At 32.7% G+C, this 27,768-nt stretch overlaps 4 protein-coding genes across 10 annotated transcripts; 2 read left to right on the plus strand and 2 right to left on the minus strand.

The window, feature by feature from the left end:
* Window positions 1–33: 33 nt before the first annotated feature.
* Window positions 34–3,327, minus strand: LOC110643845 (RHOMBOID-like protein 9, chloroplastic). 4 transcript variants are annotated; one of them, XM_058138196.1, is made up of 7 exons: window positions 3,249–3,327; window positions 2,301–2,829; window positions 1,812–2,028; window positions 1,545–1,707; window positions 1,014–1,184; window positions 526–680; window positions 34–407 (listed from the first exon to the last, which is right to left on the minus strand). In XM_058138196.1, the coding sequence occupies exons 2-7, from the start codon at window positions 2,821–2,823 to the stop codon at window positions 158–160; spliced, it is 1,479 nt and encodes a 492-aa protein (XP_057994179.1). In that variant the 5' UTR covers window positions 2,824–2,829; window positions 3,249–3,327; the 3' UTR covers window positions 34–157. The 4 variants fall into 4 exon arrangements, with proteins under 4 accessions (XP_057994179.1, XP_057994177.1, XP_021652048.2 ...); XM_058138194.1 differs by having other exon boundaries at window positions 1,545–1,710; window positions 3,249–3,325; XM_021796356.2 differs by lacking the exon at window positions 3,249–3,327 and adding an exon at window positions 3,154–3,246 and having other exon boundaries at window positions 1,545–1,710.
* Window positions 3,328–8,462: 5,135 nt separating this feature from the next.
* LOC110643842 (uncharacterized) lies at window positions 8,463–14,018 on the plus strand. Its single transcript, XM_021796352.2, has 13 exons — window positions 8,463–8,709; window positions 9,426–9,523; window positions 9,973–10,059; window positions 10,150–10,315; window positions 10,421–11,179; window positions 11,424–11,566; window positions 11,654–11,848; window positions 11,968–12,058; window positions 12,187–12,361; window positions 12,622–12,732; window positions 12,821–12,917; window positions 13,518–13,628; window positions 13,730–14,018. Exons 1-12 carry the CDS (start codon window positions 8,569–8,571, stop codon window positions 13,582–13,584), a joined length of 2,130 nt encoding a protein of 709 aa, XP_021652044.2. The 5' UTR covers window positions 8,463–8,568; the 3' UTR covers window positions 13,585–13,628; window positions 13,730–14,018.
* Window positions 14,019–14,348: 330 nt separating this feature from the next.
* On the plus strand, window positions 14,349–18,993 carry LOC110643843 (uncharacterized). Of its 3 annotated transcripts, none has more exons than XM_021796355.2 (10): window positions 14,352–14,755; window positions 15,345–15,391; window positions 15,461–15,563; window positions 16,045–16,131; window positions 16,732–16,815; window positions 17,075–17,128; window positions 17,570–17,650; window positions 18,369–18,414; window positions 18,536–18,617; window positions 18,777–18,993. In XM_021796355.2, exons 1-9 carry the CDS (start codon window positions 14,498–14,500, stop codon window positions 18,604–18,606), a joined length of 831 nt encoding a protein of 276 aa, XP_021652047.2. In that variant the 5' UTR covers window positions 14,352–14,497; the 3' UTR covers window positions 18,607–18,617; window positions 18,777–18,993. The 3 variants fall into 3 exon arrangements, with proteins under 3 accessions (XP_021652045.2, XP_021652047.2, XP_021652046.2); XM_021796354.2 differs by having other exon boundaries at window positions 18,780–18,993; XM_021796353.2 differs by having other exon boundaries at window positions 14,349–14,755; window positions 18,536–18,993.
* Window positions 18,994–20,166: 1,173 nt separating this feature from the next.
* LOC110643853 (uncharacterized) lies at window positions 20,167–27,618 on the minus strand. Of its 2 annotated transcripts, none has more exons than XM_021796366.2 (5): window positions 27,307–27,618; window positions 27,152–27,196; window positions 26,762–27,046; window positions 26,517–26,689; window positions 20,167–21,898 (listed from the first exon to the last, which is right to left on the minus strand). In XM_021796366.2, the coding sequence occupies exons 1-5, from the start codon at window positions 27,533–27,535 to the stop codon at window positions 21,521–21,523; spliced, it is 1,110 nt and encodes a 369-aa protein (XP_021652058.2). In that variant the 5' UTR covers window positions 27,536–27,618; the 3' UTR covers window positions 20,167–21,520. The 2 variants fall into 2 exon arrangements, with proteins under 2 accessions (XP_021652058.2, XP_021652060.1); XM_021796368.2 differs by lacking the exon at window positions 20,167–21,898 and adding an exon at window positions 24,341–25,409.
* Between the last annotated feature and the right edge of the window lie 150 nt (window positions 27,619–27,768).

Genomic DNA, 27,768 nt, shown 5'->3' on the forward strand with positions numbered 1-27,768 from the left:
ATTCCAAGGTTGAAGGTAGGGCTGGAAATGAAATTCATAAGCAGCAAAAAAAAATGATGCTTGTTAGACATTATTCTATTTCTACATATACAGACATTTGTCCTTGTCTCCATTTGAAATTGCACATAGGCATCCTACACAAAGGCATTGCATGTTTTCAAAACCATACCAAGTCATCAGGCACCACACTGTCTCTGTCTAGAGGAGGTTCCACAAAGAAAAGTAATGAACCTAAGAAAAGAATGAAGATGGCGAATAAGACAAGTGATTTACAAGGATTTGCATTTCTTCTAACAAGCGCAATGCCTTCATCTTGGCCAGTTCTTGAAGATGCATTATCCAATTGTAGTGTAGGGCATGTGAAAAAGCCATACACTATACCAGATAAAGCTGCTCCTAAATGTGTCCTACAAAATTTAGCAATTTAAAAGAGCATGAAAGTTTCTTCTTAAATTGATGAATTTATCAGGAAAATTCTGTTCTTTGAATGCTGTAGGCAGCTTTCAAATAGCAAAAAAATCTTACCAGTCATCAATTGGACCGAAATGGCTCAATATGAAGCTGAGGCCAGTTGTGATTATTGCCTTATGGAACATACTCTCTGCAACATCCTTATCAATTACACCTTTGTTCTGTACTTGGTAAACAAGCCATGCTCCAATTATGGAAAAAATTGGTCCCTGCATGCATAATGACTTGGTTTAAAATGAAACGTGTTCAAATAATCCATATAAAAATTCATCAGCTACACACTTCCCCAAATTATGCAGGTAGCTTGTCTTGAAAACCATGGCAAAGCATGAAGCTTTCTGAGAAGAACTCTCATAATGAATGCTCGATTTATCAGAATAAATATCAAGCTGCTGTCTTTCTTTATTCAAAAACTTTAAAGGGTGTAGAGATAGATGAATCAATGTCCGTCTTATTTATGCAGTTTTCAACTATTTCAGTGTAATACAGAAGGAATATCATATATCAATCAGCTAACATACATGATGCGTAATGCAGCTTACCGTTCCACCAACAGTTGGCTGTGGCGTATGAAGATAGCTTGCCAGGTTGCCAGAAATTCCTCCAAGCATGTATATCAAGAAAAACGTAAATGAACCATAACCTCGGCAAACTTGAGGTCCAAAAGTAAGAAGTGACCAACATCCAAGAGCCACATGAAACACCCCTGAGTGCTGCACATGCCATTTATTAATGTGACTGAAATTTCAGGGCCAAAATGTAATAAATTTGGCTAATGGATGCTTAGAAAATTTGCACCAATCAATTTAATAAACTATTACTTGCATGATCAAATCAGTTCACTTCATTTCTTACAAAATTTTTAAAAGGAGTTTACTGCATAAAATGATTACTTCAACATTTTCCATGAGAGCACGTGCAGTTTGTAGACAAGCTAAACTCATGCGAATTCTAATGAAAAAATATACGTATATATTTCTACCAATAATGCCAGTTTCTCTGTTAATCAGGAGAGATGAAAAAACAGTAACAGAAACAGAATGGGAACACGAACCCAGTTGTCAATCTTGTACCAGAAACATTGGTGTCACTAGTCTCCACCATTCTCCAACCAAGATCAAATCATTTATCTTTGCTCCATACAATAATGGGAGAGAAAAGAGCTCAAACTCAGAATTTCTGACTGGGCTGGCTAATTCAAACAGAAGTACTGCAATGTTTATAGAAGCCAAAATGCTTCTGCACGCAAAATTCAAACGATTAAAGATGTTATTAGCCACATTCCATGAGAATCATTCTACATCAATAACAAAAATTCATGAAGACAGGAATTTACTTACATTAAGTACAGATCCGAGGTTTCATCATTTTGCTGCAAGGCTTGAGATCTCCCAGAACCACTATTTATATCCTTTTTCCTCAACTTCATGAAACCTTTTGTCTTCTCCTGATAACCTCTTAGAGAATCTTCATGAACTGAAAATGATTTTTCTGCTGGATTTTCCTCAATAGTTTGGCCATCAAAAGTAGATGACACATCATTTTTTAACTTTGCATCTGAACACACACACACACACGCACGCACGCACGCACACACACACAAAAGATCAAATATCTTCTCAGGTACAAAGTTGTGGCCAACTCTGTTCTTTCATTTCATTCTTTAGCAAAAACAAAATAGCCTCGCCTATCCACAAGCACAATGGTGCTCTCAACAGTCAAGACATGAAGATGTATCGGAACAATACATACTTGAAGAGGAAAGCAAAAATGTCTTGACTTTGAAAGTTAAAATATTAAATGGAAGTATTCAAGAAATTATGTCTAACCTTTATTAAGTTTGCCAATATATGAATTTAGAGTTTTCAATTCCTCCTTTGAATCGATTTGTCTGCTTTCATCCGGTAACCCAATTGTCTCCTCAGAAGAATCTGAAGAGGGCTCAGCTGCATTGCCCTGGATTTTTCCAAAATAAGAATCTATCAATCTCAGTTGCTTCTCGTTATTACTAGTCCTTGATACATGTGATGCCACATAATCTTCTCCTTTTACGTTCCAGACTCTATGCACGGCCAGTCCTTCAATCTTGTCCTGGAAATGCAGAGCACCTTGGTTGAGAATTGCTCCTTTAGTGGAATTCACTTCCCCTCTTGTCTTTGTTTTCATTAAAATATCAGCAGTAGGATACACATAGAGGACTTGCCACCGCTTGCGTGCATTACTGGAAATACACCCTTGTGGAAAGGCATAACATACACAAGTGAGACCTCTTTCATGCTGTCTTACTGAATTTTGAGGTGGGATAACATGATCTTTATAAGGCATTTTACAGCATACTAGAACTACAGCCATGAAAACCTGAAAGTACAGGAAGATTTTATCAGAAACTGGAGGAAGAATTAATTAATTAATTAATCAAGCGTTGTTGGTTCATCTTCCTACAAAAATTACTGAAAACAAACATAAGCCCAGATGATTTTAGCACAAACTTTGAACATCCATTTCTTCACTTTTGTGCCCTGCATAAGAGGTTTCAAGGAAAAGGGAAAAGAAATGCATTTAACTGATACAAACACAAGGACTGGCTTATGTGAAATTATATTTTCACATCGTACAGAGAATCAATGAACAAAACAGATAAAACACAGAAAACAAAAACCTAAACAATAAATTCAAAATTACAGTTCTTTCTTTTCTTGCTTTGAGAAGAACATGGCAGAGAATCAATCCCAGTGAGATACATAGCAAAACAAAGATAACACAAAATGAAAACATACCAACAATGAAAGTCTAACTGGAAATCCGAGACAGATGACTTACGTGCTGATATAATAATGTAATCTCCATAATTCCATGTTTGCAAGAAAAAAAAAAAATTACGTGTAAAACACCATATCTAGTTATTGATGCCTTATCTTTGGTGGCCCATTGGTATGCTGCCACGTCTGACAGATGACAATCTTAACCCGTATTTTTGCATTCGGTTTGCCCCACAAAGAATTTGCATGGGCCCATTACATTTAGCGAACTCAAAGCTTTTGTCGTCGACTTTATCTACTCGTAGGAACTATGAAGAGAGGAAAAGGGCTCCAGGAATCCAGGATTCCATTCTATTATAGGATTTGCATTGATGTTATGATTACGATTTTTTTTTTCTTTCGTTGAGGCAAAACACACATACCTGAATTAGAGATAAAAATTATAAATATATATTATTTTAGGTGCATTAATTAGTTTAACAATTTTAAAATAATTTTATGCATTTTTATAAGAGAAAACTATAAAATAGTTAATACTATTTAACTAGGAGAAATAATATTTTATCATTTTCAATACAACTTTAATGTTATTAGATTAAAAACTTTAATATTATTAAAATAAAACTAATTAATATCTTAAAAGTATCTTAATTACCACATAGCGTGGTAGTCTAATGGTAAGTCGGTAGAGTGGTATGATCCAATTCTCATGTTTTATCCATTGTCATCTTAGTATAGTGGTAAAATATTATTTTTATTTTAGAGTATACTAGATTTATTGTGAGATGTCTCAGTATGCGCTCTACTAGGATCTATATCAAATTTGGTGATAGATATTTCCTATGAGAATGAGTTAAATCAAAAGTGTCACGACGAGCCGAACCAACACTAGGACCTAGACCAGCCTAAAGCCCCCAAAACCCATAGTAAACTTAACTATTATTTAATCCAATTTTAAGGCTCATATTAGGTCTAATTTCAAGAAATCAATCGGATAGAGTCCGGCCATGACGTGGACCATCTAATAGGGAATTTTTGACTCACCCGACCTATAAACACAATATATATATAATAATTTGGAGAGTTCAGCTCACCCTCCACATACTGATAACAATACTAATTCAAATGGGAGCTCAGCTCCCTCACTCAACCCAATGATTATCCATGCACACTTATAAATAATGCTTTCAATTCCAGTTAATATATACACACATCAAAATAAATACATCACTAATAATAATAATACATGCAGAGTTATAGAACAGAATAAAAGAACAAAAAATAATTAAATGCCGATAGTAGCCCTGCAAAGAAGAGAGCAAGTTAAACTCAATAAAGGACCTCCTATATCCTGAAAAATAGATGAACAGGAGTGAGCGTTAGACTCAAAAAGTAAAATACTGATTTTAAGTGTAATTTCTATAGCTATCTAAATCCAATGCATCATAAAGAGTGGAATGCAACACCTTCATAGTTTTCATACAAATTATATCATAAACAACAAAAAGGCAATTTGGAGCACTCACACACCCATATAGTATTCAAACAGTATATATATGGGAGCTAATACCCTATACAGCTCTCTCAATCCAACCATCTCTGCCAGCGAGTACATCCCAAGTTGGCCTTTCTCTTAATAAACCAAATGAGAGGCCCATGAGATCATCTCGAGCCGTGCCTACCCCGACTTATCTATAAAAGGATCGAGTCCCAATGAGTCAAGCTCCAGCCGCATCTATCCGTCCTATCCATATCTAATATCACACACTACATGCACGCCAACCTACGCACACTGCTCTAAATTATTATAAAACAACATCCGTAACATTTCATCAAATAAAAATGTAATATAAAATATGTCTAGTATTTAACTACATAAATATATATTTATAAGTGATGCATAAGCATGCCTGAACATATAATAATATTGAAATTATAATTAAAATCAATATTTTATACACAGACATAAACCGAGGTCACTGTGATGGCTGAGCGGAGGAGGAAGGCTGTCTCGACTCACCTGACAATTAAATTATAATTATTTAATATAATTGACTCAATACAAGCTTGAAAATAATTAAAGATACCCTAATTTGTGCTCAAAATTCAACAGAATTTCCCTTATACCTATGGCATACCCATCTTGCAAAAAGGCTAAAAACACACTTCTATATCTACAAGTCACACAATCATATCTCAATCACATCATATGGCCCCTCCCGGGTTCATCCAAACAGTCAACAATCATAATTTTGAAAAATTATAATTTAGTTCCTACAACTAATCTTTTTTGCAAAAACTATACAAATGAGCGCTTAAAATTCTAAAATTTTGCCCCGCAGTCCTTAGCAATATTACTAAGCTAATACAAAATGAATTATAATTTTCTAATTACCCACAAATATTATATGGATTTTTAATCTAAACCCGAAACTAAATAATTAAGGAAACTTAGGGTTCGCGTTTACTTACACCAATTCTGATTCTGCAAACGTATCTGGGACGTCTGAAAATGGTGGGGTAGCCTATAATCTTGACCATGTTCTGAAGTAGCTTTGGCCGCCTGTCTGTCCGGCCCGAAAATGCAAACCTAATTGACAGTTGACTTTTCACGAATCAAATATACCTACGTAAAGCCCATAACACGGAGGTTAGTACATAATTTTTACTGAATTTATTAAGCTCATTTAATGCTAAAAAAACACTGCGAAATTCCATGGGACCCATAGGAAAATGGTGCCGAAAAATTTTGAAATGGGTATTGTCGCAAAACTCTGGTCGAGGGGAGCACTTTGGTACTTTTAATTTTTTCATGGGGTTCACGGTTTGCGAGAAATATAATCCAAAATTTAAAATAGGCTAAAATTTTTTAGGCAAAAATTAGACAAATCACTTAATGGATTTTTCTGTTCTTACTGTCTATGGAAAGCTCTTAAGGTATAGATGGGTTTTGGGACAAGACTTGATTCAATCGGCAGCCGGATTGGTCGGATTTTGGCCAAAAAAATGAGAAGTCCCACGATGCGTTGAAAGAGCTTCGCGTGAGCTTTTATGGCCACTAGAGTGACGGCTGGCGATGGGGAAGATCTCTGGAGGTGCGTTGATGAGCTGGGGAGGGAGGGTGGTGGCTGGCTGGTGAGGGGAGGAGGGAGGAGAGAGAAATCACAAGGGGAAGGGGAGGGTGTTGAGCGCGACGCGAGAGGGAAGGAAAAAGGAGAGGGCCGTTCTGATTCGAATGGTCCGATCCGATTCGGTTCGATTCAGCTGGTCCAATTCAAAATACTTAAAATTAAATTTTTACTCCGCCTTATGACAAAAATCGAGACCCAAAATTTTCGAAAAAAAATTTCAGAAAACTCATAAAAATTTATAGAGTTTAAATATATTTTTAATTTTACCACGTGATCTTTAAATTAATTTGTAAAAATTAACAAAGTTTATTGATTTTGAAAAATCAAACCAAATTTCTAAAATTCGAAAAATTTTAAATAATTTTTCAAAATTTTAATAAAATAAAATATTAATATTTACCCTATAAAATAAGTAATTTAAAAATTAGAGATGTTATAAAAGGCATTAACTGATAACTATAAATCTCATATTTAAGGGACCTATGAGAGTTTTTTTTTAAATAAAAAATATATATAATTATATATAATTAGAGTCAATTAAAATTTTGATGGGTTCACAATTTAATTCAATTCAGTTTGATTGATTAAATGCTCACTTTAATGAAAAGTATATTAGAATTGAAAGTTGATTTGCAATTTTCAATTTTTTTTTGAGAGATTGAGAGGTGAGGATGAGAAAGGAAAGCAATTTAATTTTCTTTATTTTTACATTTAAGTTACGTTTTGTGGAACATAATGTAATGCAATGTAATCAATTTTGTAATGTAATGTAATTGTCATTACATTTCTTTGTTTGGTTACAAAATAAAAATATAAATAGTGTAATGCAATGATAATTTTTATTTTAATATTTAATTTACTTTTAATATTAATAATAAATGATAATGGTTGCAGTAATTAGTAGTCGAATGATAGTGGTGGCAACAACTATAGTTAGATGGTGATAATGGTAACAATGTCCTCAGTAGTAATAGTAGTGGCCAGGTGGTGATAAAGGTGAAAATAACCAAGTGGTAATAACGATAATCAAGTGATGTTGATAATAATAATAATAATAATAAAATGGTGATAGATGGTGGTGACAGTGATGGTGACAGAGTAAGAGTAGTAGTGGTGACAGCAGTGGTAGCTAAGTGGTAGTAGTATTAACAATAAATAAAAAAATCAAAACAAATAATTATAATTTCATACATTTTTTATATGTAATAACTATTATGTTACTTTAAATATAATTAATTACATTATGTAATTTTCATTCAATTACGTCAAGTTTTTTTTGTTTGTGTTACTAAACAACATAATCAAATATATAACGTAATTGTGATTACATTATAATTTTGATTATACCATATCAAACATAGCCTTAGATGTAGAGTGGGGAATGGTGTATTTTTGTTTGGGTTTAAATCCAAGTTGATAGTTTTAATATAAGATTTTAGGATATTATAATAGGTTTTAAAATATTATTTGATTTTATTCTGATTTTAATTTAATTATAATTTTTATCAAAATCAATGGTTTATTTTTATAATTTATTGGAAACAAATCAAATTCAAGTTGATTGAGGGTATAAACTTGAATCATCCTAGGTTTTTATTCATTGTTTTAGTAAGTTTGATTTGGTTTTGACCTAATCATCGATTTAGAATTTTATTTTTATTTTTAAAATGAAAAATTAATTTTAATACATAATTGAATCAATAAATTCTTATCTTATCAATTTAATTACAATTCAAATCAACTATAGTTTTAACTTGAATTTTAAATTAATTCAATTTAGTCAAGTTATAATTTTAATTATGCGCTTATCAGGATTATTCAACAATATATCTTATTTTTAGTGGATATATACATCAATCAACTTACATATAAGACAGTATATAAAATTATGATGAGTCTTAATTAAAATCATGCACAAAAATTACCCATAAAGTAAATTAGAGGAAGGGGACATTTAAAATAAAATAAAAAAAAAAGGAAACCATTTAGATTTGGCGCTCCATTTACCCTCCAAAAATTCGAAATCCCAAAATCAAGATTTTGTTTATTGCCCCCAAAAATTGCCCCCAAAAATTTTCAGTGCAGCCAATAAAGGAATAGAGGGAACCAATTTTAAAACAATAGACGTTTCTCTCATATCTCTATTGTCTGAGATATCTATAATCTGTGTGTTTGGGAGACCCTTTCAAAAAGCAGTTGCACCAGTTATGGCTATTACTTCCTCAGGTCCTGTTTTGAATAATGAAGTTGCTGGACAACAGGAGAAGAAAGGTCGCTCTAATTGCCATGTAGTTCGTGTCATTGGGAGCAGAATATATGATTCCCGAGATGGGAAGACTTGCCACCAAGTAATCTCTCTAATTCTGTTTTCAATACCCATTTCTTGATTTTCTGTTTGGTTGACGAGAAAATGCAAGAAAAATGAAAGAATCTGACATTTGGAGTCTCAGATTTTTATGCTTGCCCAGAAACATATTTTTTAATGGTGTATTTTATCCTTTGAATGAAGGGCCTTTTTCTTTTTTTCTTTTTAAAAGAAATTTCTAACTATTTAGTAGTCTTGTTTTGTTTCATTATAACGCTGGAAAATGGAAGAATAGCAAAATTTGAAGTGTTTTAGTGCATTTCTTTTGCTTTCTTACACTGATTTTGTCATTTACGGGAAATGATTTCTCTCTTGGGAAATTTCCAGCTTTCTTTTAGTTCTATTTGTTTGATGAGAAAAATGATAGCAAATGAAAAAGAGTGCTTTGGATCTCAGTTTTGTGGTGTTCGGTATATTTTTTATGATGATCATATTGGAAATGATTAAATTAAAGCCTGAATTTTCATTTATAATCGTGTTATTGTCCGTAAATCGATGATCGTATATGTTCATTTGTTGGACTTGTTGGTATTAGATTAAGTTAAGGTGCCAGAGACTATCATAAACTTATAGCGGTTTATTTTATTTTATTTTATTTTAAGTTCTATTATGTTTGTAATTGTAATTGATATTTTTACATCTTTTGATCTGTTAATTTTTATTGCTTGGGTTCTTATTCGTTTATGGTAATTGTTGAAGTGCCGGCAAAAAACAAGGGATTTTGCTGCCTCGTGCAAGAATCAGAAAGGAAACAAGCAATGCCCAATTAACTACTGCCATAAATGCCTACTAAACAGGTTAAAATTTGTTACTTTTTTAAAATCTTGTCTGGCGTTCAGTTTGAAACTTTTTATTTGGAAAAGCACTTTGGCCCCATTTGTGATTGAGGTTGCGAGGGAAAAAAAGGTTTTTGGAAATACAAATTGATTTAAAAAAATTGTAATATTGTTTTATTCTTTTATTATTATAATATGTAAAATTTAATATTTTCAGCACTCTTTAATTAACATATTTAATGAGTTATTTTTTTAACTGTAGATTCAGTAGTAATGTCAAATTGACCATCTTGTAAATGTTATTGAAAAAATCAGTTTGAAATAGTTGTTTGCTGTTTCGAAGCTACTATCACTAAAGCATATCAAAGTTAAATTAAAATCAAAATTTAAAGTTTTTCATTAAACTTTTTAAGATAATGTTTTTCTTAATAGTATTTACTTTTGTTGGATTTTTGCATGTATGCTATTAGGTATGGAGAGAAAGCTGAAGAGGTAGCACTGTTTGATGAGTGGAAATGTCCTAAGTGTAGGGGCATTTGCAATTGCAGCTTGTGTATGTAAGTGCATTACATGATATTTTATGTTCAGAGTTGCTTGTAGTATTGCTTGTCATCTTGGTGAATCTAATGGTATAATTCTGTTTCCAGGAAGAAAAGAGGTCATAAACCAACTGGTATACTTGTGCACACAGCCAAGGAAAATGGGTTTTCCTCTGTCTCAGAACTGCTACATGTTAAAGGTCCTGAGAATTTTGGTCTTGATAGAATTGCAAAAGATGCAAGTGTTTCATTGAAGAAACCTGCTTCCACAAAGGTGTGAATGTTTAATAATTATGGAAGTCACATTATGTTGTTAGGCTGCTTGGTTGATAGGGTTGCTGATTGTATAAATTAATACGTGGATTGATGCTTTTGACAGGAGTCTATAATTGCTTCACCAAGGAAACCTGGGAAAGAAAACTCTTTTGATCGAAACAATGATCTGAGTGAGCATTCTCAGAGTTTAACACTAGTCTCTAAGAAGTCCAAGAAAATGAGGAGGGAAGGATTACTGGAAGTTAATCATAGCATCAGGAATGATGATGGTAATGCTAATTCAAAGGAGAGTGGTCAGAAGAAGCCTAGACTTACTAGGGAAGTTTCTAAAAACAAAGTAAAGGTAAATGAAGAGGATAAGAGTGTTTTGATTGGGAAAAGTAAGTCTAAGACACAGTACAAGGCCATTCGTCAGAAAGAAGTGAAGAGAAATGGAAAGGATGAAGGTGTTATTGTGGAAGAAAAGAAGTCTAAGACACAGTCTCAAGATGTATCAAAGAAAGAAATAACTGTGAATAAAAAGGCTGTAGGTAACTTTGTTGAGAAAAAGAAGCTTAAGACACAAATGCCAAAGGATTTTGCTGTTTGTCGTACTGCAAAGGAAGAGAGGGATGCTGCAAATTTTAAAAATGGAGCAGTTTTGAGTGGTGTTAAAATTGATAATCTTGAAACCAAGAATATGACAGCCATAGAGCTGTGCAAGATCAACAAGTGTACTGTGGAGCAGCAGAGCAAACAAATTGATAACAGCATTCCATTGCCTGTGTCCACCTGCTTAACTAATGTAGCAGGAATTGAGTTACCCCATAAAGATGCTGGGGATGCATTGCGATTCTTCGAGTTTTGTGCTGCTTTTGGTGAGGTACTACCAAATCGAGTTAAATTAATACTAAGCCAAGTATGGTACTCTGCTTGTTTTGTGATTGACTACTTCAATTAAGTGGGTATAAATTGAAAATTCACCTAATCATATATAGGTGAATTATATAAGATATTGTATATCTTATACATTCAGTGGTCATACATTCATCTCATTTTATTTATTTTAGGTTGCTGGGCTTATGGGTCTATCATTCACTTTAGTTAATTCTGTGTCTTCACTTTAGGTTCTTGATCTCAAGAAAGGGCAAGCTGAAGCCGTGATTAGAGAAATAATATTTGGCCGAAGAGCACGCCGGTCACAAGGCTCGTTATTAGTGCATTTTCACATCAAATTATTGCTTCTGATACAAGAGGATATAGGAGAAGAGTACAAGTTTCTTCCAGAATATATTTGTTCTCAATTGCGCTTGCTTTTGTGGATGGAACAGTAATAATCTGTGGTTTTCTTGTTCAGGTTTGCCACACTGAGTCCAGCCAATGGGAAAAATTCATGGTTGAAGGCTTTTGGGAAATGTGTCTCTGAGTGCAATTTCATATCAATGGGATTCCCCTCTGATTGTTTTGATGATAATGAAGGATATGATATGTTGAGCACCTCACAAAAGTTTAAACTCTTGAATTTTCTATGTGATGAAGCTCTTAATACAAAGTAAGCAAGAATTTGGAAATCCTTTAATAAAAAGGTTCTTTTTCCCATTTGATTAGTTCTAAATGAGTGGTGCTTTAATCTTTATGTTTTTTTTTTTTTTTTTATATATATATTTCTAGAGATTTGAGGAGTTGGATTGATGATCAAAATTCTAAATTTATTGAAAGAGAGAAGGAAGCAAGAGAAAAGGTTCTTGCAGCAAAGGATAAGGTATCAAGTGATTCTAAATGTGCATTTTGGCTTTCAAATGTTCTTGAATTGACATTTTATTGTGAAATGGATCCCGTTCCTTGCTTCCTCCCCCAAAAAAAAAAATGTCCGTTTGGAATTTGGTACAGGAGAAACAATTGAAAAAGAAGGTGCAGGATGAGGTGGCTAAAGCCATCATTGCAAAAGCAAAAAATGGTGCTCCCTTCACTGTTTCTGAGCATGAAGCAATAGTTTCACAAATAAAAAAAGAAGCTGCTCAAGCTCGTGCTGAAATGATGGAGGCTATGGGAATGGTACCCCAAAGTATGAGATTTCCAAGTTTTCAAGTTATTTCAGCATATAAATATTTGAAATTTATTTTCCTAAATTTTACTGAGCTTAAGCAGTTTGATTTATCTTATTCCAAGAAACCCTGGCTGGATTCTGTATGGACTTGCAGTTTGTACTGTTGTTATTATTATTATTATTATTATTGGGGATTACATGCAAAGTTTTTGGGTATGTGTACTTGAGAGTATAAATGTATACCTAACCTGGCTTTGCAATTTGCATGATGTGATCAGAAAGACAAAGATCCGATGCTGTTAGAACAGATCCTATCCTTTTGGATGTCAATGGTCGTGCCTTTTGGAGACTAAAAGGCTATAGTGATCAACCAGACATCTTGCTTCAAGGTTAGGTTGCTTGGCTTTGCTTGGTTTGTTTCGATTTGTGCTGATCAAAGATACCAGTTCGGGTCCAACTATTCATTTTCTTTTATAGATGTAGGGAGCTGGACTTCAGTTGAACCTGAGGAGAAATGGTTTGTCTATGATGTAGAACAGAAACAAGGAATTGAGAAATACATCTCCTCCTTAAGGTAACTACAATTACTGGTTTTCCTTTGCATTAAATATGTAATGCTCTAAATTTATTTTTTCCTCCTTTCTTTATTGGAACATTTGAGTTAATATCTTTTAACACAAGGGTACACAGAAAGTATGATCATGCAGCTGTGGTACTTTAATTTTTGGTCTAGAATGCGTACAAATGGAATTTTATGGCATCAGTAATTTGGTATCATTATGATTGCATGGTGCCAATAGATAATGAAAGCAGAACAATTAATGGGAACATGCTATAGCTTATAAACTTTTACCTCTGATACTGGAAGTGGCGAAATATTTGGCCTATTGATTTAATTTAAACGGTCAAAAAGCTTTATGCGGATGTTTCATGGTTTACTTTGATCTTGTTCCTCCGGTATTGGTCATGCATCAAGAACAATAACTGATGCACAAACTTTGTGGGATGCACTTGTTAACTTTTGTGAACTTGTAAAAGCATTTTATCATAGACAGGCGAACCATGCTGTAAAAAATTGAGGTATATTTTTAGGAAAGCGATGCTAGAATTGATCTGTTTTGATATAATACTTTTCTTGTTGATCTGCATAACCATTTTATATCTCTGATTTCAGGACAAAAAAGCTCAGAATTCAAAAAGCTACTGAAACCCCTTTCTATGGAGACGTTGAAACAAACTAATAGTATGCTTTTACTGACATTTTGCCATCTTTATGTGCAGTGAGGTAAGAAATTGTAGTTCTAAGAAAGTGTTGATCATTAAACAAATTTAATCTATGTAGTTCAAATTTAATGCTGATTTGGTCTGTTTTTTATGTGAAAACAGATCAAGAAGAAAATTCTGAGGTTCATCTACTACTACATTTTTGACAATGGCTTCAAGCAAAGTGGTCTGATGCTGAACTTGCAGTATTAAGTAATTGACATCTTTGCTTAGATTTCTTTGGTTGTTGTATAAGCTTATTAAAACGATGAATTATAACATTTTTAGAGCAGTTAATTGTCATTGTTTGCAAGTTTTCTTGTAAAAGGAGAAATCATTTTATGTAATTATTGTATGTATAATGAATATGTTTTAATTATTTCTCTTATAAAGATTATTAATTTATTTTTTTATAATTAATTTTAATTGATATTCGAATTCTTTATAAAAGGCACTATTAGCTCTTACAAACATGTCATCCCTTTGCTAAAACTGTATGCGTAGTTTGATATATATGTTAAAAAATATTTATTACTAAGCGATACAAGAACATTAATTCTCTCTTTTTTTTTCTTACCACAGGTGAAGTACATAGGTAGGATTGCATACAACATTAAACATTAAGGTTATATTTGTAAAATTTTTATTTTTATCTTTTTTAATGAGATTTTTCCATGCGGAAAAGCAAACATGATAAATATTGAAGGGGAAAAAAAATGGTAAAGGGGAAGAAGTGTGCCACGTAATCATAGTTTTGGCGGTTGAGGTTTGCTTTTGCTTCATCAAACTGTACCCTCTCGTTCTCCTCTCCTAAAGATTATACACGGAAAAAAGATTACACAGGGAAAAAAAGGAAAGGAGAAACAAAGCTGTGGAGCTTAGTAGCCTACAATGAAAGCATTACTGTCACCGCCACCACCAAGATCAAATATCTTCTGCTCCCATCATGAGCGTTTCTTTCTCTCTGTATATCCCATTTCGCCTCTGCAGAAGCCACCTCGCTTAGACGCAAGATTGGGCGCCAATCGACCGCAGAATCTGAAGGTGGTGTTCGTAACGAGAGCTGCTGATTCAACTCAGCCTTCAACTACTGCCTCGCCGTCTTCTGCCAAAACTATTGTTACTGATGATGAATTCTCTCTCGCTAAGGTTTTGTACCGAATGGAATTTCTCTTTTATTTCATTTTCTGTTTTTTCGTGGCAACATTTCTGCGCGATTAAACGGAATTTCAGTAGCTGCTAAAGTTTATTACTGGTTTAGCTTTTTCTCTAAAACTTTCTCTATGAAAATTGAAGAATAAAATGCTGGAAAACTGATATGGTTGCCAGTTATCACTTACCCATAGAGGAGGCAGTTCGTTTTCATATATTTTGAGGAATGAAATTAGGGTATGTGCGGATAAAGAATTTCAATTTTAAATTTTTAGTTCAAAATATATGTATATATTAGAACTTGTACAGGAGAAGGAAAAATATACGTCAATCAAATATTGGATTTTTTTTCTTTATTTTTATTTTTTTATATACTATTGGCTTTGGACTCCAGTAATACTGAACTAAAGCTGTTGGATAGTGTATTTCCAATTAATCCTTAAAAACAAATTTGATCCATATTTACGAGCTATCAAACCAGCAGAATTTAAACTATTTTTATGCAATTTCAACTAAAATATGAAGTATAAATTCCTTCATATTTCCTCCCATATAATTTCAATCTTATGTTGTCTAATATTTTCAGGTGTCATTTGGTGTTATTGGAATGGGTGTTGGGATTTCACTCTTATCGTGAGTTCTTTTAGCTTTTGATGGTACCTAGTATTCTTAAATTGGACGCTGATTGTGCATAATCCGCAGGTATGGTTTTGGGGCGTACTTTAATGTCCTTCCAGGATCTGAATGGTCAGCATTAATGCTAACGTATGGCTTTCCTCTTGCAATTATTGGTATGGCTCTCAAGGTAAAATTTTCTTCCTTGCAATTAGGATTTTATGCCTAGTACCAGAAATACATATCATATGACATTCTCTTTTCAAGTATTCTTCCTTTTCTTCTTTGAAATGTAATCTGAAATTAAAGTGTTTAATGAATCATAAATATAATAATGTGTATTGAAAAGGAACTGACTAGTATTACTTTTTTCCACGTACTTGCAGCAACCTTTTGAAATTTAAGTTTTCTCGTAGTTTAAGTCCACATTAACGAGGTAACCATACTTTTAGTGGAACCTAGATATGGTTATGAGATGATACAGTTGTATAAAATAAGAAGATGTCTAAACTGGTTAGTCTGAAATGGAATGCATGCTGATCTTTTTCCTCTGTTAGGTTTCCTTTCTAGATGGCTTTAAAACTATATGTAAAACGTCACTAGATTGTCAACTGCTTTAATCTAATTACACTGGCATCAAAGTAATGTTACTTTCCCTTTGACTGGTGCAGTATGCGGAACTGAAGCCAGTACCATGCCTGACTTATTCTGATGCTCAAATGTTAAGGGAAACAAGTGCTACTCCAATCCTTAAACAGGTATTTCTTTATCATCTGGCTTTTTGTGAATAATTTGATTCAGAAACTCGGTAGATTTTGTGAACTTAGGTTAGCGCTGAACCAATTTTGAAGTATTAAAACAAGAGATGAAATGCAAAAATTGAGAAACATTTCCAAAAATAGGGCCTTTTACTTTCCAATTTCTTTTTTCTATTTACATCTCCTGTTATCATTTTCCACTACTTATTATTCAATTGACTTTGTATTTGTTTTAGTATTAAGAAAAATTAGATGAAATTTATATTAATATTTACAGATGTAAATAGTTAAGGTATGCATTCATATATACTATGGTGGTATTATGGTGCTAATGGTAATATTATGGTGCTAATGGTAATGGTACTACTGGTGGTGGTGGTACAACGATGTTAGTGGTGGCAATGGTGATGGCGGTTTTATAGTGTTGGTGTGGTAGTTCCATAGTAGCTGTGGTGATGGTGCTGTTGGTGTGACTTGATGGTAGTGGTAATGTCTGCGGTCATTGCTGTGGCATTATTGGTACTGATAATGGTAGTATAGGATGTATGCCTATGCTTATTGACTTTCATAAACAGAATAACTTATTGTAGTTTTAATTAGGTTAGGAGTGATGTTATAAGATATCAATATGGAGATGAGCAGCATTTGGACGAGGCACTAAAACGTATTTTTCAGTATGGTCAGGTATGCTATGTAACTATTTTGTACTGCTGCTTATATATATATATATATATTTATTTATTTATTTATATTTAAACTGCCATTGTGTTCTATTATTAGTATTACTATCATCTGTCTGATCTTCTAAGAGGATAGGTTTTCCTTTATATAACTATTTAATACTGTCTCAGTGCCCTAACACTCTTTTTCATTCTATTACTAACATTACTATTATATAAAGGATTGCTTACATTAATATGTTTGATCTGGCCCTGCATTTCAGGGTGGAGGAATTCCAAGGAGGAGTGCCCCTATTCTACAGATGATTCGTGAAGAGGTATGTTTCATTAATATGCATTAAGAAACTATAAATGTCGATTGGCCTACCAATGCCATAGTATAACTATATGAATTAATGAATACTGTCTTTTTTGGCATTTTGGTCGTTCTTGTAATGCATTTATTTTTATAGTTTACCAGAAAAATTATGAACATCTTCTGCTTATCAAATGATGTTGAGCTTTTAATTTCTTAAGGTCCTTTTTTTTATTGCATTGCTGAACACGCATAGAATTCTAAAGAGCTTTACTTTCATTTATTCTTTCTTCTATCATCATCATCATTGTCTCTCTCAGTGGGGCAGTGGGGGAGGAGGTATTAGTGATTATATGGCTTGAAACCATTTAAACAGAACCTTGTTTCCTAAATTACTTTTTTGGATGAGACTCTTAACTATTCGTAACTTTATTATTTTTGTTTCTGTCATTTCATATCTCAGGTAACAGAAGATGGTAAATACTGCCTAGTCTTGGTGTTTGAGGCAAAAGCATTACAGTTGTCGGATTTTGATAAAAGACAGGTAAACAATTGCATGAACTTGGAAAGTTCAAGTGTTGATTAATATGCGACTTATGCCCAGTGGTGAATACCAGGGGGTGGGGGATGGTCACCCCCAACATTTTTGAAAAAACCTTAATAAATATTATTTGTATCAAAAAAATTCTATGATTTTTAAGTATTCACCCCCTCATAATTTTTTTTCACCACCTCAATAGAAAGTATAATCTTTTGAGTTTTTTTTGCAACTCATTTATATTTTACATTGAGAAAGAGATTGCTAGACAATTTGTTATTCTTCAATTTTCTAGATGCATTTTATGCAGAAAAAAGCTTGATAATAATTTAAAATGTCTAATAGAGGTATATCGTAAATACATATTTTGTTTTACTATTATTGTTTTAGTTGATGTATCGATAAATATGAATTTTTTTTTTGCAATTATAAACATTTATTTATAATAAATAAAAGATTTTTTTTTCTCTAATTGTGAATATTTTATTTAGATTTCATGTTAATTATTTTATATAAGTATATTTGCACTCCCACAAATTTTAGTCTAGATCCGTATTGCCTCAAATTTAGGAGCCTAGATCTGCCACTGCTTCTGCGTTTATAATGCAGAGCTTGCTTTAAATTCTTGGTTGGTGTAGTTTGATAAGTGCTTGAAATTCTTGCACCTGTACTTCAGTAAACAAATAGTTGCATTCAATACTTAAGCTGAAATAATATTTTTCAGGAAAAATTTGCTTCATTCTTTGGACCAGACGTCAGAGCTGAAGTTGGTGAGTCTTACTTCTCTATCTCTGTCTAAATAAAAATTTTGATGTCATTTGAGGCATGTAGGAGCTGCAGAACTGAGTACATATTGAAATAACAAAATATATGTACAATTATGGTTTACAGGGAAGGGGGAGAATGATCTATATGAAGTCCGACTAATTTCGAACTTAAATGTCGATTTGTCGTCTTCATGAAGTGATTAATGGTATCATCTGATTCTGCTATTTACTTTAGCTTTTGTTCATTAAAGTAGTCTCTCGGTTAAACTTTTATATTCTGATGTTTTAGATTTAGTTTGCCGTTTATATTTTGCAACATGTAAAATTTTTGTTTCTCCAAATATATATATATATATACACGAAAGCAGGTGGGAAAGAATGAATGAAATGATGGACAAAGATGACAGGAACAAAGCAGAATTATAATTGAAAAGCAACAAGTAATTCCATTAACATGAAGGTATTCAAAGGGGAATGGCAAAATAGGATTCTATTTTATTCTTTGTGTTTTTTACTGGCTGGCTGGCTTCAAGTAAACTTGAAATCTATTTTTGAATATGGATTTTGCAAAATTACCCATTATACCCTCTCCAATCATAATATGAGGGAAAAAAAAAGTTTAAAATTTGAATATTTTAAATTGGATGTTTGGATAATTTTCGGTTTTTTTTTTTTTATTTTTTCTTATTAGGCTCTCAGTGAGGTTTACAAATTAAAAATAACTCTAATATCACTAAATTTTGAGTGATTTCTTGTTTCATTTAATTCTATGAAGCAGAGTAATATACTATTTTGGAATTTAAATACAAACTCAAATAAAGTTATATTGTGGGGGAATTTCTTTAGACGTAGTAAAAGCGCAATTCCTGTTGGGTGTGTTGTCAGTTTATTTATACACATCGTTGCTAAAAAATAAAAAGAAAAAGCCATATTGCCCTTGGTACGATTAAGAAGCCGATAGAGTATTAGATTTTTTAAATGATGATATATTAATAAATAATTGAAAATTATTTCAAAGAAATAAATAATTAAAAAAAATATATTTTTTACTTATAAATTAATTAAATTTATTTATAAATTAGAAAAATAATTAATTTAATTTATAAATTAAAAATTTATTTAAAGTAAATTAAAAGTTATAACTGATTTATTTTTTATTTATGATTTATTTATTTATTTATTTTAAAATTATTTTTTAATTAAATAAAAAATATATTATTTTAATATTTTTGAAAATACCAATACTATTTTATTTTAATAATCCCAATTATATAATTTTGATAAATTAAGTTATTTTTAAATATTTAAATTATTTAAAACTTTATTTTAAACAATTTTATTAAATAAATAATTATTTATTTTAAATTAATTTTTAAATTAAAAAAATTATTTTAAATTAAAAATAAATATTTAAGTCAAACACATTACAATAATTTTCTTTTTTTAGCGTAACTTGGAGCTTCAAGTCGAGATATATAATATATATATATATATATATATATATATATATATATATATATATATATATTATGAAATGCATCCTTTTCTAAGAAAACAGTGATCTAATAGCTTTTTTTTCCGAGAAAAAAAAAAGGAAATTAGGAAAGAAGGTGAAAAATAAGAACATCAAATGCATATTGACGGCTAGTTGGCGATTTTTTTTTTTGGATAGATAAATTTAGTTATAAAAAGCAGGATTTGAAGTATAATATGGTAAAAGACCTATAATGCAATAAAACAGGTTTAGAGATCTGAACCCATGGTCTAAACACAAACCTAGCTAAAGACACCATAACCCATACAAGCATAACCCAACAGAAATTCTAAAAGGGTTGCTTGCAACCCGGACTCAATAGCCTAGATGAGCTAAGCACGAGCACTGCATGGAGGACCAGCCTCTCCCAGAATCTTCAGCATCTTTGCCGGTAGTCTTTCATCCCCAGCCACATCAACGAGAATCAGAAAAAAAAACGAAGTTCAACACAAACCAATTGAAGCACAAGATCATAGCAACATGGAATCATAGGGACTCGGGAGAAAAGAGAGTATTTTGATGGCTTTCAATCTGCTTTAGCCGGAAGGGGCAGCCACAATCTCAGATGGAAGGCCAGCATTATAAACCTTGGGAACCTTTTTTCTAAGAATTCCACCAGAGCACAACTCTAGAGCCCTGTAACTCTCACATACGAAGAAACCATAGAAACTCACATTGATGACCAAATTAGGCAGAGGATATGGGCGGTGGGTTTTTTGGCGTACCACTAGCGCCTTCTGGACTAACCTCTAGATCGCATCCCGTGAACCACCAGCACTTTGCAATAATGTCTCCGGTGTCATGCAAGAAATAGTGGCACCCACCAATAGAGAAGCTCCCATCTCCACCATAAAAACCAGGAGTATACACTCATAGTCGACGATTCAAGGCTGCATAAGTCGATCAAAGTTCCTGCCAATAAAAGCTTTGGATCTGCAAACCAAAACCCTATCCATCCAAAAAGGATGAAGGAGAACTCACTCTTGGGTGGAGGAGACCCCTTGCTCTTGAGAAGCAGGGAGGCCGCTTGCCAGCAAAAAAACGAGGGACAAAGCCCTTAGAACAAGAGAAACAGATGGAGAAAAATTCTATTTCTATAGTTTAGAGAGATTGGCAGCAGTAGTTAATTAATTATACGGTTTCTACACATGATAATTGATAATTCTAATTACTAGCTCCATTAATGGTCTTCTCGAAGATGCTCAACACATGAGATAAATGACCTTCAACTTCAAGCATCTCCTTTTCATTGTCTTGCTGTGTCTGCTGCTGATGAGAAGTTGATTTTTAAACTGAATAAAATATATGTGATAGCTAAACAATTTATCCAAGATTTATTATTTTACCGAAATGAAATTATGGCATCTGAATATCAGTGTATGAGAGAGAAGAACCTTTCCATTCTAAAACCACAAACAAAAGCTCCCACGTGAACCCAAAAGCTGTCAACCAATTTCCACCATAGCAGAGGAACAAAACAAAACGTAACATCACTTGCTACTATTACCCAAAATAAAAAAAGTAAGCAATAATACAGAAATAATCAGCACCACCATTGGAATATGCCACCATCTTTCACCTCCGTCCATCCATGATTCCCTCATTTTCACGACCACAGGCACAAGTCCATGCATGCATGCCAAAATTTCTCTCTCTTTCTTTCTTTCTGTTTGCGGGAGAGAAGGAATCTCGAAAACCCTCCAAATATTTCTCTTTCATTTTTTGTTGGCATCCTTCAAGATTAAGGAGAAAGATATTTCCCTTTCTTGGTTTGTGTTTCTCTCTCTGCCTTTTTCTCATCCATGACAAGCACCCACCTTGCATGCTGCTGCTGCACCTCCACATTTGCTCGTTTTCCTCTTTCTTCCTATCCTCTTTTTCGCTTTCTCCTTTTGTTTCTTCTTCTTCTTCTCCTTCCTCTTTTACTCTTCTTGTTTCTTTCTCTTCTTCCACCTGCCATTCACATCATTGTGTCACATTAATTATTCCCATCGCTTGTGCTTTTCTGAATTTTATACATTTTCTTATTATTTTGTTAAATTTGGGAATGTTTAGTCACTTCATTGAAATTTTCTTTCTATAAATAACAAGAATCTTTTGCTTGCTTTCTTTCATTTTCATTCCTTTTTTTCAAGTGTTTAATTTGGACTCTTCAATGTTTGTTGGAATGAAAAAATAAACATGCATCGTCTTTTTCATTATTTATTTATTATAAATTGAAATTTTTAACACAAAAACCATTATTAACAAACCAATAACAATGGAATATTACTGAAATAGTAAACCCAATATAATGACAATAGGGTTTAATTATTAGCAAACATATATATATATCGTGATTTAGCATAATTATTGAAACACTAAATATGACTTGTTCTCAATTATTGCATCCTTTTTCACTATATAAAGTATGTAAATACAGAATTCTCTGCAGGATCATTTTTTCTACTTGATTCAAGGGAAGGAAAAAGGGAAAAATTTTGACCGCGTTATGATACAGGTGTACAGTAAATTATTGAAATATTCACCTAATGGTGAAAGAGAGCGAGTTTAGCTGAGATGAAAAAAATTTTGTTTAACAAGTTAAATATGCTAACTTTATATCAGAATAAGATATGATACTTGAATCATGCAATTTCAATTTCATTCAAGGGGTTGTTTGAGATATAAAACTATTTTTAGGGCTGATGCATGCATTTTATATCATTATTTATGTATAATTTTATAATTAATTTATTCTTGTTTATAGCTTTTGTAGTAGATATTAGCATTGATTTAGCTAATTTTATCTTTTTACGCTTCTTAGTCTAATTTATGGAATCTATTGATTTTGTGGATTAAAATATGAAAAATTTTGGTGATATTTTAATCAGAGCAGCTATTTGGAAGAAATCAGAGCTGAATTTCAAAGTTTTAAAGAGAAAAATTTGAAGTTGGGTTTTAAAGAAACAGAAAGTTGCACAATCTATGACACAACTTGTGTAACTTATGTCTCAGGTTGTGTCGCAATTAGCAATCTTAGGCCGAAAGCTGCACAAGCTTAGACATAATCTCATTTAGCTTGTGTTAATGCACTTGATGAATTTCAAAATTTTTCTAGAAAGTTACACAACTTGCAACACAAGCGCAATACAACTTGATTCAGTTTGTGTCGTTTTAATGAAAAATGCTAACGTGTCAATCTTTCTCCTCTGACATAATATATTATCTTTTCTCTAGAATTTTTGGTCTTTTAACCCATTTTTAGGGTAGACCCATGAGGGATATAAAAGCATCTTTTTCTCATTCTTACCCTAAGGAGAAAACTAAGGATTTTTGCTAGAATGTAAGGAAGAGAGAGGAGCATCTTGGATCGGGTTGCAGCAACTGAAAAGGACGTCTTCTCTAACGTTCCAGCAGCTGATTTTTCACCATTTTTACTGACTTTTTCTTTCCCTTAACTTAAATTTTTATTTCTTCTTCATTTCCCTACTTGGATTTGTCTTCGAACTATGATTTGTGAGTTGAGCTTTGTGATTCTAGGGATAGGAATGTAAATATTGCATTGTATTGTTGTTTTTTTTAACTAATTTAGCTATTTAAATGAGATTTATTACATTTTTTATTTATTACTTGTGAGCTTATTATCTTGCTTGATGAAAGGGCCCTTATGAAGTTAAGTTTTAATCTTTTATAGATAGACTAAAAAGTAAATGCTTAGAATAGATAATCTTGCAATAAACTTAGCTTTCTTGGTGTTAAAAATAAGCTAAAAAGATTAAGATGACTTTTATAATCAATTAGAGCTTTAAATGGGTATTTAAATGAGATTTGCTGAATTTTTTATTTATTACTTGTGAGCTTATTATCTTACTTGATGAAAGGGTCCTCATTAAGTTAAGTTTTAATCTTTTACAGATGAACTGAAAAGTGAATATTTAGAATAGATAATCTTGCAATAAACTTAGTTTTCTTAGTGTTAGAAATAAGCTAAGAAAATTAAGAAGACTTTTATAATCAATTATAGCTTTAAATGAGTTTTTATCAGGTTTGAAATACCGTGAAAATATGGTTTGATTTGAGAAAATCAACTTTGAAATGCTTGAGAGAGGTTTCAAAGAACCAAGAATTGATTTCCTTTAAAAATTGCAAATCTCATGTGTTTTGCTAAATTAGGGATAAACCACATACAAGCAATATTGATAAAATCCTATCTCTAGAATCACTTTAATTCTTATTGAAGTTAGATTTAAATCATTCCAAATTTATAATTAGTAATTTCATCTTAAGTTTTAGTCATTTAGTTCAATTAGTTTAATTAATTATTTGATTTACTTTAAATTCCTCAAATATTAGTTTTATTTTCATTTTCATTTTCAATATCTTTAAATTTTGATATTCTAACTAGCTAGCTTATTTCTTTAATTCCAATTTGAGTATAATTCCCTATGGGAACGATATTTTTAAATCTATACTACATTGACTCATGCACTTGCAGAAGCTATTTCATAGCACTTCAAGTTTTTAGGGCTTTCATCTATAATCTTAAATTTTTAGTTTGAGTAACTTGTTGATGGTATCAAAATCTCATATATCAAAAGCTCTAGAATTTAAACACATGGTAAAGTGGAATTGTGGTTATTTGCACTTCAATCTGGGAGCGTTAAATTGAGTGCTTTCTTGACAGGGACAACGCACTTTTAATTTCTTTTCACCCAACTTGTTGATTGAAAAGGGGGTGACTTGAGCATAAATTAAAATACTTTTCGATTAGAGTTGACAACTATTTGGATTATGTCTCAGCCACCAAAAACTGGTTCTTATAGTTATCTGCTATATTTTCTTTGTGCTTTTATTTTGTATAGGGATATCCTTTTCAATTAGGCTTTTGCTAGATTAGTGCCATATAAACTCTTTGCAGAAACAATTCTTCTAATGGATAATTTTATGTAGTACCGGTTCTAATTTTTTGAAGGCCAATGTGGTTCAAGCCTTCAAGTGCCTGAAGACTATTTTCTCAGTTCAGAATATGATGAATTGGAGTAACAATAGCAGAGTTGCTCAAGATTTCCGAGACTATGTAACAGAGGTGTCTCATTTTTCTCAATAGAAGGTACAAAAATGTACCCTCCCCTCTACAGTGAATGGTAAGTGCGTGCAATCGTGTGGATTTTGTTACCACTATTTTGTCACAAGGACACATGGCTATTTTATCCGATAACAGAAAAGAAAGAAAGAAACTGAAAGAGGCAGTGACTTGCAGCTTTCATTAAGGACCACAAAGAAATAAACAATGAAGAGAGCGAGAGGAATTGACAGTGTGGCACCGAATAAAACAAAGAGGAGAGAAATAAAGAAAACATAAGTGAATCAAGAAAAAGAACTATTGGAACGGTAAAAAGTTGATAGTTTTGATGCGGCCAGTTGATTTGAATTCCCAAAAGGGGTTATGTCTTTATATTGCTCTTAGTTTTTACTTCAGCTTCTGAAAAAGAAAGGGAAAAAGGAAAAAAGAAAGTTTTTCCTGTCAGAAAAATATTGCTGAGAAACATAGATGAAGAGAAATGAATTTTTGTACTCGAAAAGCAGGCTACTTGAGGGGATAACATGAGAGGATGTACAGTTGGGGAGCACGCAGACCCATCATTTTGTTAGAGGGACCAATTATCATCTTTTAGTCCCCCACATTGATAAGGCACAGATAAATTATTTGTATGGACAACTTTTGTCGTGTGAAAACATCTTATTCTTGATATGGAACATATATGCTTATAGCCACAACTGGGGCCAATCTACTATATTATAGTCCCCCACCTTGAAAGGGTACTGAGTAATTATCCGATATCCCCACCTTGAAAGGGTACTGAGTAATTATCCGATATCAATCAGGCAATCCTATATATCATTTATTCCATCTCGAGAGACCCGCCAATCAGCAAGGGAGAGAGAGAGAGATGTGCAAGACATAAATGCATCAAGACAAGGTCCAAGCAGCTTTATGAAAAATAAAAAGAAGAAAATGGCAAATATTTTTGAGCTTCACTTTTTGGTTCTTGCGTTCCCTTGTGCAAGTGCCCGGAAACTTATGTTATGAATGATCCCCAGCTAGAGGAAGGAAGGATTAAGCAAAGATCAGTACTTAATTAATTATATCACACCAATCCTAAATTTCTAATGCTTGTAGTACTATCTAACTTCTTCAATTATGATTATTTAGATATAGGCTCTGTTCAATCGGTTTCTTAAAGGAATGCCTAGGCTAAATCCTAAACAAAAACTTACCCTGAAGGGGAATGGTGGCATATATTCATAATGTCTGTCATGAATTCAGAAGAAAATCTAGCTAGTCACAGTGAACAAAGAAAATAAGATCATAGACGTAGAAGTGTGAAAGGGAGAGAGAGAGAGAGAGAAGCATCTATAATCCTAAGTTTGAACTAGACCAATTAAGAGACTGTTCGAGTTTGTTAGTTTATTTAATTCCGTTTACTAAAAAGGCTAAGTTTAATTGACCCTTAACTAGCATGTTATACTGCAATAAATGAAAGTACTTAAAAAAAAAAAAAAAAAAAAAGAAAGAACAGTTTCATACCTTCCCTTCAGCTTTCAACTTTCCATTACTATTAGGCGAATGTCCACCTCCTTCACATATCTTCAAAGATCTCTCTATAATAGGAGTAGAGGCAGGGCTAGGGCTACTTGAACTAAGGTCAGGTGGTGTGCTTTGAGTCCCAACATCTCTAGTCATGCCCTCCATTTTCTTTTCTGCGCAGACAAGCTTAATCAATTTATACATAAAGCAGAAAACAAACACAAGGAATGAAAAGAGGGTAGAACCTTGAGGTGGAAAATGAACACCATCATCTGGTATAGCCATGGAAGGCTTTGTGTGGACTTTCTTCGAATGGGAAGAGTAAACAAGAGGTGCAGACATTGTTAGTCTATTTGCTGATTTACGAAATGATCTCCCACTAAGTGTTTTTGCTGATAAACATTCCATTGGTACCTCTCCTGAAAGTGGGTTACATATATACTTCTCTGCCTCATTCCACTTTGAATTTAAAGCAAACCCATCAGGTGATGAGCATTCCCAGCTGTTATAACCTGCTTTTGCCTGCAATGCTGCACATATAAAAGGGAATAAACTTCGAAAAGAACCACCATTATATACAAAGATTTAAGCTCTAAAATTGTAATTAATTAATTGTTATAAACATGGAGACTCACCCTTGAGAGCGGCAGTGAAGGAGTATGTTGAAGGGTCAATTTCTTCTGAGAAAAGCACAAGTACCACAAAAGTTGGTTTTGATTGAGAAATGGAAAATAAAAAGGAAGAACAGAGAATGACATGTTTATATAAATATATAAAGAAAGTAAGAAACCTTTGATAGAGTAACCAGGAGATGAGGCAGTGCTAGAGATGGTAATGCTTGATCTAAAAGACCTTGCATCTTCTCGGAAACTACTTCTAATATGTGATCCGGAAAACCTTCTTGATTTGGTGTTCTCGCGACTGATTTGAGCCCTCAAAGCCCATTCTCTGAGATTGAAATCGGGTTCCTCTCGTCGTCGAGAGCCATAGGGTGATTGTTCCATTGTGGAATTAGCCATGAATCAACATTTTGCTTATCACTTCTCGCCTTTTATATAGCTCTGTAAAAACAAACAAATATTCTAATTTACTTTTTCCAATATCAGCATGACAGCATATGATGGTAGTTCTCCTCCTCCCACCATTTAACCAAAGTCTCAAATTCATTTTTACCAAATTTTAAAAAAAAAAAACCCCAATTTTTTTTTAAAAAATTATAATTGGTTTATTATTATCTGAGATTTAGTTGAGA

The sequence above is a fragment of the Hevea brasiliensis genome, chromosome 16, assembly GCF_030052815.1.
Source record: "Hevea brasiliensis isolate MT/VB/25A 57/8 chromosome 16, ASM3005281v1, whole genome shotgun sequence".
Classification (NCBI taxonomy): domain Eukaryota; kingdom Viridiplantae; phylum Streptophyta; class Magnoliopsida; order Malpighiales; family Euphorbiaceae; genus Hevea; species Hevea brasiliensis.